The sequence below is a fragment of the Procambarus clarkii genome, chromosome 13 (assembly GCF_040958095.1).
Source record: "Procambarus clarkii isolate CNS0578487 chromosome 13, FALCON_Pclarkii_2.0, whole genome shotgun sequence".
NCBI lineage: Eukaryota > Metazoa > Arthropoda > Malacostraca > Decapoda > Cambaridae > Procambarus > Procambarus clarkii.
This window is the reverse complement of record NC_091162.1, coordinates 26,542,795-26,556,746: the sequence shown is the minus strand read 5'-3', so window position 1 is coordinate 26,556,746 and position 13,952 is coordinate 26,542,795. Positions and strand designations below refer to the sequence as shown.

Here is a 13,952-nt window from a genome sequence, read left to right as displayed (position 1 = left end):
CGACTTATTGTGGATCCCGCAGGTGCAGTACTTCGAGCCTCTCCTAGTACCTCTACACAAGTTAACATCGTCACCCCAGTCGCATCTACGGAACTTCAAGCACTTCTGGATGAATTCAAAGATGTGACCCAACCCGCCAGCCCTCGACCAGAGGTGCAGTCGAGGTGCAATATACGATTACGCATCACATTACTACAACGGGAGCACCTACCTTCGCCAGACCACGCCGCCTGGCACAGGAACGACTGGCGGTAGCACGTGCTGAATTCAATAAGCTACAGGAGGCAGGAATAATCCGCCCTTCGAACAGTCCATGGGCTTCACCTCTCCATATGGTCCCGAAAACAGCCCCAGGGGAATGGCGCCCTTGCGGAGACTACAGGGCTCTCAACGTTCGTACTCTACCGGATCGCTACCCAATACCACACATCCAGGATTTCTCACAGGGATTGAGCAACGCAACCATTTTTTCGAGAATTGACCTTGTGCGGGCATTTCACCAGATCCCTGTGGAACCGGCAGACATTCCGAAAACAGCGATCACAACACCTTTTGGACTGTTTGAATTCGTCCGGATGCCTTTTGGTCTACGGAATGCAGCCCAGACATTCCAACGCTTCATCGACCAAGTAGTTAAGGACCTTCCTTTTTGCTACGCCTACATTGACGATCTGCTGGTGGCCAGAACATCACCAACAGAACATCTGCTACACCTCCGACTCCTTCTCACCCGTCTGCGCAACTTCGGCTTGCAGCTCAACTCCGAGAAGTGTATTTTCCATGTTCCAGAGCTGGATTTCTTGGGACACCGTGTGTCAGCAGCAGGGGTCCAACCACTAGAGAAGAAAATCGAGGCAATCAAGGAATTCCCGCGCCCATCCACTCCAAAGAAGTTGCAAGAATTTCTTGGTGTAGTGAATTTTTATCATCGATTCATCCCACATTGTTCGGACATCTTGCGACACTTGTACGACCTCCCGCCCTACAACCCCAGTTACCAGCCGCACCACAACCTGATCCTGCGACGACGGACGATCCTGTGCGACCTCCCACCCTACGACCCCAGTTAGATGACATCAGCGAAGAGGAGGAAGTTAACTTTGATGGCTATGCAACGCGAGCAGGGCGTACTATTCACCGACCAGCTAAGTTCCTTGATCAAGTATTTTTCCTTTCATCCCCTGGGAGGGGGAGTTCTGTAGCGAGTAGATTATCCCAATAATATACTCGCTCCAAATGCATTGTTAATATTCCTGTCAACCTTTGGAGATGAATGAGGCGAGGCGTTGCCCGGGCAACACGGTGAGGTGTTGCCCAAGCATATAAGCAGCAGAATAGCAAACATTAACTAGTCTACTTTCAAGTGTGGTCTAGAGCAGACACTTGCGAGATACTGTACCGACTCTCAGTGCGCTCAACTCACACCAAAGTATCACCTGTGTACTTCTGTATATTCGACGAAATATATATATAGTATCTTAGTGTGTGTTTATTGTCACCATACTTTACGTAACAATAGAACCGTTACAGTGTCTTCTGTGTGGCCATATTTTATTGTCTAAACGCACCATACCAGCTTAGTGGTTCACTATGGTGAACACAAATGTAGATACTGTACTTATATATATATAATGTGTATAGAGTGTAATAACAATATGAGTATGGTGGGAGCAGCCATTTTGGTGAGGGAGGTGGCGTCGTCTGTATGACATGTCATGTGTTGTGTACTGGTGGCCACTATACTCTTTGGGAACCATACCAGCTTAGTTGTACAGTCATGGTGAACAAAACATGTAGATACTTATATATAATGTGTGTATATAGTGTAATAATACCACAAACAGTATATTTGGGGAAGAAATTTGAGTGCATCTGGCATTGAACCACAGACGTAGCCGTCAGTTCACTGTGTTGTGACCTCTCATTGCCTGAACTCGCCATACTAGCTTAGTTGTACAGTTATGGTGAACAAAATATGTAGATACCTATATATAACATATGTATATAGTGAACAAAAAAAATATTTTACTTTGATGTCCAAAGAGTTTCCAAGGAAAGGATGGGGGAGGTAGAAGAATGGGGAAGTGAAATTCTGGAAGAGGATGCGGGTGTAGACACAGATGGTGGTTTGAAAGTTCGGTGGCCTGTCCACCATGGGTTGGCACGCGTGTGTAAAAACAGTATGGTTGGAGGAGGATGTTGGCAAGTGAAGTGTTATTGAGGAAGGGAGTGGCGGCCACTCTTCACTGCTTTTTGACTCGCCATACCAACTTAATGATTTGTTATGGTGAACAAAACATGCAGATACTTATATATAACCTGTGTATATAGTGCAATAACAGCAAAACTATTTGTTTACTGTTTTACAAACATAATTGAATCACTAATATGCACACAATACTTTTGAGTATAGTGATGATTCACACATTTTATTATATAAATACATCACTACACACTATTGAATAATATTACTGGAAAAAAATCAGACATTGAAATAATTAGATAATATCTTTGTGGCAACTCCCGCCTGACAGCTGGGTGGAGCAGATAGCCTCCGACGCTTACTCTGCCAACGCCCCAATTTTGCCAGACTTACCCAACCTATTGCAGCCAAAATATATCACTTACAATTTTTTCTGGGGGGGGGGGGGGGGAGCCCCGGAGCTATCCAGGCTGAAGGGATATGTAACTTTCTGGCATCAATGTGCTTGGAGTTCTTGCTTACCAGGGACCACAAGCCAGAACCTGGCCCCCTCAGAAAAGGCACGAGGAGCAATGGCCTAGAGAGACTGACCCCCCCCTTCTGTGGTTGTGAGCATTCTATGTCTGCCATTGACCGGAAGAGACACCCAGAAAGGTAGGCGCCCCAAAACAAGCCCCTACTCGGTAGTAGTTTTACCAGAAAAACTAAAGTTGGCAAAACTCTCCAAACGAAAATTACCAAACGAGCATGACGGCATTATGTTGCCGTGCCGCTGTCTGCGCAACCCCTCCCCCACCAATCCCCGGGAGGGGGAAGGGGGAGCCCCAGACCCACCCACCCACCGGCAACCCAACCAACCTTCAGTTCTTGACCGATGGGAGTCTGGTGCGGTCATGCCTCTGGCGCCAGTTTTTGTTTGTTCTGTCCCTTGTGATGTGGACACTCAGGTGGTGCGTGAGCCAGGAAAAGTATTCCACAGTACTCGGGCTGCATGAGCCTAAGGTTCCCTTCCCTAGGTGCCCAGTAATCGAGAGTCCGATTTTTTTCACCCTCCAGGTAGAAAAATACAAAAAAATCCTGCAAGAAGACAATGTACCCAGGCAGAACAGAGCCAGCCACTGGTATTGGTGAAAACAAGCTGTGCAGTACCCCACGCCCCTTCCAGTGACGAAAATTACCCCTACCCAGAAACAAAAGGGCAAGAAAAAACCCCAGCTGACCCCAAGGGTGGCCAAATACCGAGCAGTAAACGGCACAGCAGAGGTAGGTCCCGAGGTGACTTGTGGAAGGAGGCCCCAAGCCCCAAGGGCAGTACTTACTGGGCACCTAGGGAAGGGAACCCTAGGCGCATGCAGCCCGAGTACCGTGGAATACTTCCCCTGGCTCATGCACCATCTGAAGAAACGGTCCACACCACAAGGAACAGAGCAAACAAAAACTGGAGCCAGAGGCACGGCTGCACAAGAATCATCAGTCAAGAAAGTGTTCCAAGAACCACATCAGACGAATGTTAACCATATGTAACGAATAAACCTATACTCGCTCCATTATCTCATCATCTTAATGGCATAACTAATTACACAAGCTATAATCCTATCCCTATTTACAGGTAATGGTTTTTCCACCCTCCTATCTTACTGTGAGGTGTAGTAACCATATATAAGCCAGCGATTTGAGAATAGCAAACCAGTACAATCTCCAGTCAAGAATGTAGTACTCTGCGTGGGCAGTTCTAATCGACCCAAGACGCTACAGCTTTGACACAGAGCAGACAGCAGACTACGACCGCATCCAGCTACAACGCTCTCGCTCCCCGAGTTCAGACACTCTCAATTCCCAATCGAGCCGCCACGCTCTCCCGCATAGAGCTCCACGACTTCGGCCTCACTCAGCTCTCTGCTCTGCTCCAGGCTTTGTCTCAACGTAAACGACACTGCTGTATCCAGGACTACTAAATAAATATGAAACTCACTAAACACTATCTAATCAACCTAACAATGTAACATAATCGTACGTTACACATACGTTCAAAAGAATTTGCAGACAACTCGTGAGGGCAATAGGGCAGAAGTCCTTAGGGGATGTCCCAAGAGACCCTGATTTCCAAACCAGCCCTCAGGGACTGATGACAACTCCCAGACCCGATTATACAGATTCGGTAAATACCAAGACGTGCACGGAGAGAGATTGCGAAGCATCTCGATGAATGCCATCGGAGCCCGCCACCGTAGAACCGCGGAGGGCCGGGGCAGACTGAAGTTGAGAGAGAGAGAGAGAGAGGAAGGAGAGAGAGAGAGAGGAAGGAGAGAGAGAGAGAGGAAGGAGAGAGAGAGAGAGGAAGGAGAGAGAGAGAGAGGAAGGAGAGAGAGAGAGAGGAAGGAGAGAGAGAGAGAGGAAGGAGAGAGAGAGAGAGGAAGGAGAGAGAGAGAGAGGAAGGAGAGAGAGAGAGAGGAAGGAGAGAGTGAGAGAAAGGAGAGAGTGAGAGAAAGGAGAGAGTGAGAGAAAGGAGAGAGTGAGAGAAAGGAGAGAGTGAGAGAAAGGAGAGAGAGAGGGAAAGGAGAGAGAGAGGAAGGAGAGAGAGAGGAAGGAGAGAGAGAGAGAGAGAGGGCGTGAGAGAGAGGGAGAGGGGAGGGATCGTTATAGCGAAGTCTGAGATAGGTGCAAAAATCTAAAGGACTAGATTCAAGAACAGGTTTATGAAGATGGAAAGGTTGAAGAAGATGAGAACCAGAGCTAACAGAAGAAAAATGGGAACCCAGTTCAGTCGCAACCTGCAACGGGTCCTCCACAAGAGTACCACAGAAGTGAAGACCGGCAAGACATCAGAAACGGACTTGCCCGCTATCTTGCGGATATGCTTCTAGATCTGCAGCAGAGGAGTTTTGGACGTAATTATGGAAACATAAGACTTCCAACACTCGCACTCGCCTTCCGAAACAAAACAAAAGAATCGGCCGTCTGCTGGCGGCTGTGTCTCTTCCAGGCTGCACGCTTATAGCCCGAGCACAGTCCACATTCTACCAAGGAATGCACTTCCGTGGTACCCGAGAGGAAGAGTGAGGAATAGAGCGGAAGACAGCGTCGAAGATGGTGTCATGAAAAAGAAGGAGGGCGCGAGGGAGAGGCAGAATGGAGAGGTCGGAGAGAGCAGCACGGAGGGTAAATATAGGTTTAAGTCTGCCTTGGCAAACTGCCACCTAGGGAAGGAAAGGGGAGGGTGAAAAGAGAAAAAGGTAACAAGGATGGGGAAATGATCACTGCCATGGAGGTCATCGAGAACCCACCACGTGAAATCCAAGTAAAGAGACGACGAGCAGAGAGAAAGATCAAGACAGGAAAGGGTGAGAGTCCGAGAGTCCAAATGAGTGGGCTCACCAGAATTCAGAAGCGACAGGGAAGGAGAGAGAATGAACGGTTCGAGAAAGCGACCCTGGGTGTTTGTCAGAACATCGCCCCAGAGGGTATGGCGACAATTGAAATCACCCAGCAGGAACACAGGCTCTGCAAGGAGTCCAATAGGTGTTTAAGATCGGGAAGAGAAAGCGGGACATTTGGGGGGGGGAAATAAATGGAACAGGGAACAAATTGTGTACCATTTACGCACAGACACGTGCAGCAGAACATTGGAGAGGCGATGGAAAAAGTAGGGGGATGAAGGGAACATCAGAATAAATCAAGAGAGCAGAAGAGTTATGGGCCCCAGTAAAAGCCAGGGGGGGGGGGGAAGAGAGAAAGAATAGCCATGGAAGGACCAGGACGAACACCAAGCATTGGCTCCTGGAGACAGATACAAATGGGCAAAAACTGAAATCAGAAGTTGGAGTTCATGGAAATTGGCGTAATAACCAGGAATATTCCATTGAAGAATAGACATCGACCAGAAGAGAAAGGACAGCAACAGAGAACAATGAAGAAACAAAGGTGGAAAAGGAACACAGAACGTTAAAGAAGCGCAGGATCAGGGTCAGTGAAGTCAAGGTTAGGGGGCATGGGTAAACTGAGTAAGGATGGAGGGAAGGGAGTGGGGGGACTGACCAGAGGCGGACGAATAGGGTCCGGAGGAGGAGGAGGACAACCGAACGTTAAGGACAACAGCAGGAGGAGGAGGGGGCAGAAACCGGGGAACGCACCTCAGCAAGGGCAGCAACCGAGAGGAAAGCAAGGGCCAAAGAAACAGGGGGCGCGACCACTGAAACGTGAGGGGATGGAGCAAGAGAGTCAGAGGTACCTGGTTGATACCTGGTTGATGGGGTTCTGGGAGTTGTTGTTCTCCCCAAGCCCGCCCCAGGGCCAGACTTGACTTGTGAGAGTTTGGTCCACCAGGCTGTTGCTTGGAGCGGCCCACAGGCCCGCAGGCCCACATACCCACCACAGCCCGGTTGGTCCGGCACTCCTTGAAGGAAATAATCTAGTTTTTCTTGAAGATGTCCACGGTTGTTCCTGTAATATTTCTGATGCTCGCTGGTAGGACGTTGAACAACCGTGGACCTCTGATGTTCATACACAGTGTTATCTGATTGTGCCCATGGCACCTCTGCTCTTCACTGGTTCTATTCTGCATTTTCTTCCATGTCGTTCACTCCAGTACGTTGTTATTTTACTGTGCAGATTTGGGACCTGTCCCTCCAGTATTTTCCATGTGTATATTATTTGGTATCTCTCTCGTCTCCTTTCTAGTGAGTACATTTGGAGAGTTTTGAGATGATCCCAATAATTTAGGTGCTTTATCTCGTCTATGCGTGCCGTATACGTTCTCTGTATTCCCTCTATTTCAGCAATCTCTCCTGCTCTGAAAGGTGAAGTGAGTACTGAGCAGTACTCAAGACGGGACAACACAAGTGATTTGAAGAGTACAACCATTGTGATGGGATCTTTGAACTTCAAGGTTCTCTTAATCCATCCTATCATTTTTCTGGCTGATGCAATACTTGCTTGGTTATGCTCCCTAAACGTTAGGTCGTCAGACATCATTATTCCCAAATCCTTGACATGCTGTTTTCCTTCTATGGGCAGATTCGATTGTGTTTTGTACCCTGTATTATGTTTAAAATCCTCATTTTTGCCGTACCCGAGTACCTGGAATTTATCACCATTAAACATCATGTTATTTTCTGCTGCCCAATCGAAAACTTTGTTAATATCTGTTTGTAGTTTATCAATGTCTTCAGCAGAGGTAATTTTCATGCTGATTTTTGTATCATCTGCAAAGGATGACACGAAGTTGTGACTTGTGTTTGTGTCTATATCTGATATGAGAATAAGGAACAGCAGTGGTGCAAGGACTGTACCTTGAGGTACAGAGCTTTTAACCGCGCTCGAACTCTATTTTATTTGATTGACTGTTACTCTTTGTGTTCTGTTCGACAGGAAATTGAGTTTCCAGCGTCCTACTTTACTAGTTATACCCATTGACCTCATTTTGTGTGCAATCACTCCATGGCCACATTCGTCGAATGCCTTTGCAAAATCTGTGTATACAACATCTGCATTATGTTTTTCCTCTAATGCCTCGGTGATTTTGTCATAGTGGTCAAGTAGCTGTGAGAGGCATGATCTTCCTGCTCTAAATCCATGTTGGCCTGGATTGTGGAGGTCATTGGTTTCCATGAATCTAGTGACCTGACTCCTGATCACTCTTTCAAATACTTTTATTATGTGGGACGTTAGTGCAACTGGTCTATAATTCTTTGCCAATGCTTTGCTACCACCCTTGTGTAGAGGGGCAATGTGTGTTGCTTTAAGAGCATCTGGTATCTCCCGTGTCCACGCTCTTCCTCCACACTATACTGAGTGCCTGTGCTACTGGCACTTTGCATTTCTTTATAAATATTGAATTCCATGAGTCTGGACCCAGGGCTGAGTGCATGGGCATATTGTCAATTTCTCTTTCAAAATCTGCCACTCTCGTGTTGATATCAGTTATATTTACAGGTGTTTGAGTATCATTCATAAGGAAATTGTCCGAATCTTCCACTTTCATGCTGAGTATCGGAGTGCTAAACATGTCTTCATATTGCTTTTTTAGGATTTCACTAATTTCTTTGTCATCCTCAGTGTATGAACCTTCACTAATAGGAATAGTTCCAATACTAGCAGTGGTTTTCGCTTTTGATTTAGCATATGTGAAGAAATATTTTGGGTTTTTCTTTATTTCTTTAATTGCTTTCTGTTCTAGTTGCCTTTGTTCAGTCTCTGTTCGATTTCTTCAATCTCCCTGTTTAAATTATTTCTTCTCTGTATGGAGAGTCGTGTCTGCTTAAGCATTTCCGTTAATTTCTTCCTCCTTTTGTAATGTCGTCCGCGTTCTCTTTCTACATTGGACCTCTTTCTGGCTTTCCTCAAAGGAACATGTTTCAGACAGACTTCATATGCTTCAGAAGTCAGTTATTCTATTCCCTGTGTAAGATTTTTATTTCTTAGAACATTTTCCCATTGAATGTTTGTAAGTTCCCTGTTTATTTTCTCCCAGTCTATCCTCTTATTATTAAAATTGAATTTATTGAATAGCCCTTCTCGCTTGTTGTTTCTCTTGGGCCTACTACCGTTATTAATGTTAGTTTGCACTTCAATGAGCTTGTGGTCCGAGTACGTAGTGCCTGAGACAGTAATGTCTCTGATTAGCTCCTCATTGTTCGTGAATATCAGGTCCAAGTGGAGGGGCGAGGAAAAAAGCAAAGCCTTCTTACCTCCGCTGTGTCGGAGGAAGGAGAGTAGCCAGGCTTACGCTTCTGATGCAAAGTGACGAGCATCCCAGCAACAACGTATTGGGCAACAGACTCAAGCATTTCAACAGGAGAAGGAGAGCAAACAATACGATGACCGCTGGGAGTGAGATGGACATCAGTTCGCAGAGACAGGTGGCATGGAGAGCCAAGAAACAGAGGAGAAGGATGGGAAGGAGGATCGGAGGGAGGTGAGAAATAAGACACAGGAGACACGATAGACTGGATAGAAAGAGGGGAAATCCCAAACAGAACTAGGAGGGGAATCCATCAGAACAGAACGTAAAGGAACATGGGAGGAGGCGGAGGGCATGTCCGGGTCTAAGGCCTGGAAACGGTTGTGAGACTGAGGAAGATGGGAAGGACGAGGAGAGGAAAAGCGCAACATGCGAGCACAAGAGACGCCAACAAAAGGGAGGGGGGATGTGGCGAACTTGGCGCCTCGCCTCAGGAAACGACAAACGTTCCCGGTGCTTCAAGTTGAGGACAGCTGCCTCAATTGTTGCACCTTCTCCAGAGCAGCCATGTCTTTCTGAAGATGTCATCTCCATGCCTTGATACAATGATCCTGGTGGGGGCACACCAGCGACTTGTACAATTAAATGACCATGTGACCACTCCCATGTGCTGTTCAACTTTAAGTTAATGATGGATTCTGACTCCAAGGTCCTTTTCTTCATCAATCTGCTGCAAGGTAGTGCTGTTCATTTGGTAGTTGTGACGGAGTATTATGCCCCACATGCAAGGTCTTGCATTTATTGACATTAAAAAGCATTTGCAGGTCTTCTGACGACAACAACAACAATAATAATAAATAAAGAATAATAATAATAATTTATTTACAAGATGGTATAATGGGTTGGTGAGATTACATTAGTAATTCCATTCACCTGGGCTGTATGGGTCTCAAAACAAACTTTTTGTAAGGTCTCGATATAATTTTCACTTCCCATTTTATCATAAATCTTAAGTGTCATCTGCAAATTTGATGATGTGGTTTGTAATATTCTCATTACACATATCATTGTCATTGATGTATACAACAAAAAGGGTTGGCCCCAAAATGGACTTGTGTAACTCCCATAACACATTCCTCCAATCAGATTCAAGTGTTTATTCTCCAGTTTTTTTTAGGGAAACTCCATTTCCTCTTTGTCTTAAGAGTTGTTGTGCAGCGACCTGCTTTTGCCTGCATGGTCTTCTCACTAGGTTTTGTTCTGGCTGTGCACCTGTGCACCTTATTCATCTCGAATGGCCTGTTTTCCATCGCTGCTGCCCCTCACTGGACTTCGAGATGTGTTCAGTGGAGTCTTTACCCTTTTGTGGTCGACCCATTTTAGTCTCCTCAGCTCAAGACTGGAGGTTTATGGCTGGCACTCCTTGGTAGTCCTCAACTCTGGAGCTTACCTCTGGCAAGTGTGTGATTTGCTAATTTGTGGCAATTTTTGGGTGCTTTGCTGCACATTTATTCTAAGGACTCCATGGTCCAGTTTCCCCTCTGCCTGCACTAAGGATTCTTTGTTTCACCAATGTAGGTCTGTTCCAGTTTGCATTTGGCCTCCTGTTGTTCTTGGCTTCTGGTTTTGGGGTTTGGTATTTTCCTAATGTAATGTAGACTGTGCATTGTCTTGTGCTCTGTCTCCTTTGGTGGGATGAATGGTTGTCGATGTGTCCTTCGAAGAACTTTTGCAAGCCATTTGGTCATCTTTGCTTTGGCATGGATACAATCCCTTCTATTCCCCCCCTCCCCCCCCCCCTCATCCTGGAGTTGAAGTGTTCCATGTTTTTCCCTCTGGTTCAGTGCTTTCCACTATTCTTTTCCATCTGGCAACTTTTGTTGACGGTGTCCCTTCTTGGTGGCCAGCTCTGCATTGGTTTCTGTGACTTTGGGGCTGTCAGAGCCTGTGTATTTTTCTAGGCTCTGCCTTTTAATGGTACAAGTGCATTTGCTATTCTTCCTGTGGGGCCTTTTGCAGGTCGTCTTCAGTTGTCTTCTTCGCTCAGGTCTGTAGGCATTGCATGATTTTCAACCTTCCTGTTACGCCAATGTCTGGCATTTGCTGCAATCATGTTCTTTCTATTGGACTTTGGTCGACTATTGGCCAATGCCTGCTGCTTTTGCCTCTCCATTTGACTTGGTGGAGTTTTTTGATGGCTTTTTGTGTGGTCATTTTGTCAGGGCTGCTTTGAGAATTGTGGCCGACTTTCACGCTTCTTGCCATATCTCCTCCCAAGCCTTCTTGATATGGTTCAGGTCCTTTCTCCTTGGAGAAAGGACCTGAACCATATCACCTGAACCCCCCCTGAACCTGAACCCCCCCCCCCCCCCCCACCATTCTTCAATGTTCCTGGTACTGTAACTTCAGGCTGTATTTGTCCTCGTTGTTTCTTTCACCTGCAATATATTGTTGGGTATTCAGAAGCACTCTGGGTAATAAGGGTTGTGTCATTCCAACCAGAGGTTCTCTGCTGTGCCTGGTAGAGGCGGCAGGTTTCCATTCCCTGCATTTTGTTCGGGTAGGCAATTTCTTTGTTGGTCCGGTTTCCCTGGTTCCTTATTTGTGGTTCTTGGCCTCTCCCTTCCCCATGGTAAACCTGTTTCCTTTGTTACTTCTCCATGGTGAGTTAGCGAGACATCTTGCCTACATTTACCGAATTATCTTAAGTTTTGTTTAAGACTGATTTGGATCTAATTTAAATAATTTAATTAAAAATATCAAGGAATCATTCAGAGTACAGTACTACCTGTTAATGACTTTCCTTCCTACTGGAGTTTTCCTTCCCTGTTTATGTTTATTTTACTATTTGTTGAAAAAAAATGCAATAAATGGGCCCTCTAAAACATTGGACTAATTACAGGTAGTGTCAGGTATTTCTTTGTTTGGGAACACACTTCTTTCTCTGGTCTTATCACAGACAATGGTTGTCTTGCTTGCACGTCACCATGTAGGGAGGGGCAAGATGTTGACGCCAGCGAGTCAACAATGAGGAGTGGGGACATGAAGGTGTGGGCGAAGAACACAAGGCCACATGCACATACAGTGACCGCTGGGCACACATCCTGGGGATACAGGCGTGCGGGCACACAACAAGCCTAACAGGGTCAAACACGAAGAGGAGCAGCTAGGTAGGCACAAGAGGCACTGTAATACCTTGATCATAAAGAAGCAGGCATGGAGACCACAGGTGTATCCATGATGGGGGAAGAGACATATCCTGTGTTAATGGCATCGTGGACACTGCAGGATGTCTTTCGTAGAAGGGAAACCTCCCCTTAAGTGTGTGTTTCAGCCACAGCATGAATAAGCGAGGCGCCTGGCCAGAAGTCCGAGATTATGCCTCCTAGCCACAGCACGATACCCTGCCTCACTCAACAAAACGCACCCGCCATGCATGCCAGCAAATAGCATTTGAATCATCCGCTGTGAAAAATTTGAGCGTCTCGACACCTTCCTTCATGGATCAGTGGTAAACAATTTTATAGGCTCAACAAAATTATTAACGCTGTTTATTGTTGCAGATTTAACAAGCATCATACTGACTGAAGTGTAAACCTCACCCCAACCCCTGTACCCACCTGGGGCAGAGATCACAATCCTTCTCCCACCCAAATGACCCACCTTGACCAGAAACCTTGCCTGCTATACCATGACCCACCTGGGGTGACGACCATGCCAGCTGCCATGACTCACCTGTGGCAGCAGTGGCGACTGTGCCCTCCTCTGTAACCTCGACGTTGGCTTGGTGAATGACTGTATCGACGAAGAGTCTCTCTGACCTGGTGAAATCACTGAGGTTGGACCTGGAGCCATCGAACAAGTCCCTCACTCCCATCTGGGCCAGTAACTGCAATCAAATATTACTATTATGCCATCAATGATGTAACCTCTTCCACTCTACCATTAACCATAGGAGTGCCACAGGGCAGCATCCTAGGACCTCTCCTATTTCTTAAATACTGTACATCAATTATCTGCCTAATGTCTCTACCATCCTTAAACCTATATTGTTTGCTGATTATACTACCCTCATCTACTCAGACCCCAACCCCCACACATTAAATAATGTTGTAAATAAAGAGTTAAAGAGTCCACTTACGGATGTCAACTAACATTCACAACAAACATAAAAAAGACCTACTACCTCTTATTTGGAAGCAAATCAACAAATGCAATTCAACTTCAGATAGACAATGTTAACTTCAGCAATAAAACTGATGGAAAGATCCTAGGACTATACTTAGACAAGAGAGACTACTTTAGCACCCACATACAACACACAACCAAGAAAGTCTCAAAAATGGTTGGTACTCTCTAAAATCAGATATTGTGTTCCAAACTCTGCTCTCCTCTTACTATACTATACCCTAATCTGTCTATCTTGCATTTTATTTTACTTTTTTATTTAAATATACTGTATACAAGAATAGTTTAGTTTTAGTTTAGTTCATTTATTATGCACCCCATACCCATCTTGTGGGCGGTAGTGGAAAGGGTTACAGAGGCACATAATGGGCTCAGGGACTGAACCCCATATACAAGAATATATATTTGGTTTGTGAGTGTATATAGCATGATGTGTTCACATTCTTGTAAAGCCACTAGTATGCACAGAGTTTCGGGCAGGTCCTTAATATAACATAATATTAAGTAGGTAAATTCTAGCAAAATTTATAAAATATTAACAGGTACATTGTAAGAAAATTTGATAAAGATTAGTAGGTATATTAAAGCACATTGATAGCTTTGATTGATAGCATGATTGATAATTTGACAAAGATTAGTAAGCATATTAAAACATATTGATAGCACATAAGATGACAGCAATGATACAATGGTAAAGTTGTATGGCTTAGGTATATATATACTTGGAGACTGGGTAGCACAATGTGTATTCAATATAACAACATGATGTCAGATCCAGATATCATATGGTATCTGTGCATGGTGTTCAACCACTGCAAACTACCTCAAGCCCATCTTCACCCAGCAAAAATCTGCTGTCAGAATAATAAACTCTTTCAGACA

The 13,952-nt window shown here is 45.5% G+C and overlaps 1 protein-coding gene across 2 annotated transcripts in view; it reads right to left on the bottom strand.

Moving 5' to 3' along the window:
• Nucleotides 1-13,952, bottom strand: part of LOC123757274 (serine protease inhibitor 88Ea) — a 98,058-nt gene that overhangs the window by 17,956 nt on the left and 66,150 nt on the right. For both annotated transcript variants that reach the window (XM_045740813.2, XM_045740814.2), the window contains exon 6: nt 12,618-12,771. In XM_045740813.2, the coding sequence (XP_045596769.1) occupies nt 12,618-12,771 (154 nt within the window). The remainder of the gene's footprint in view (nt 1-12,617; nt 12,772-13,952) is intronic.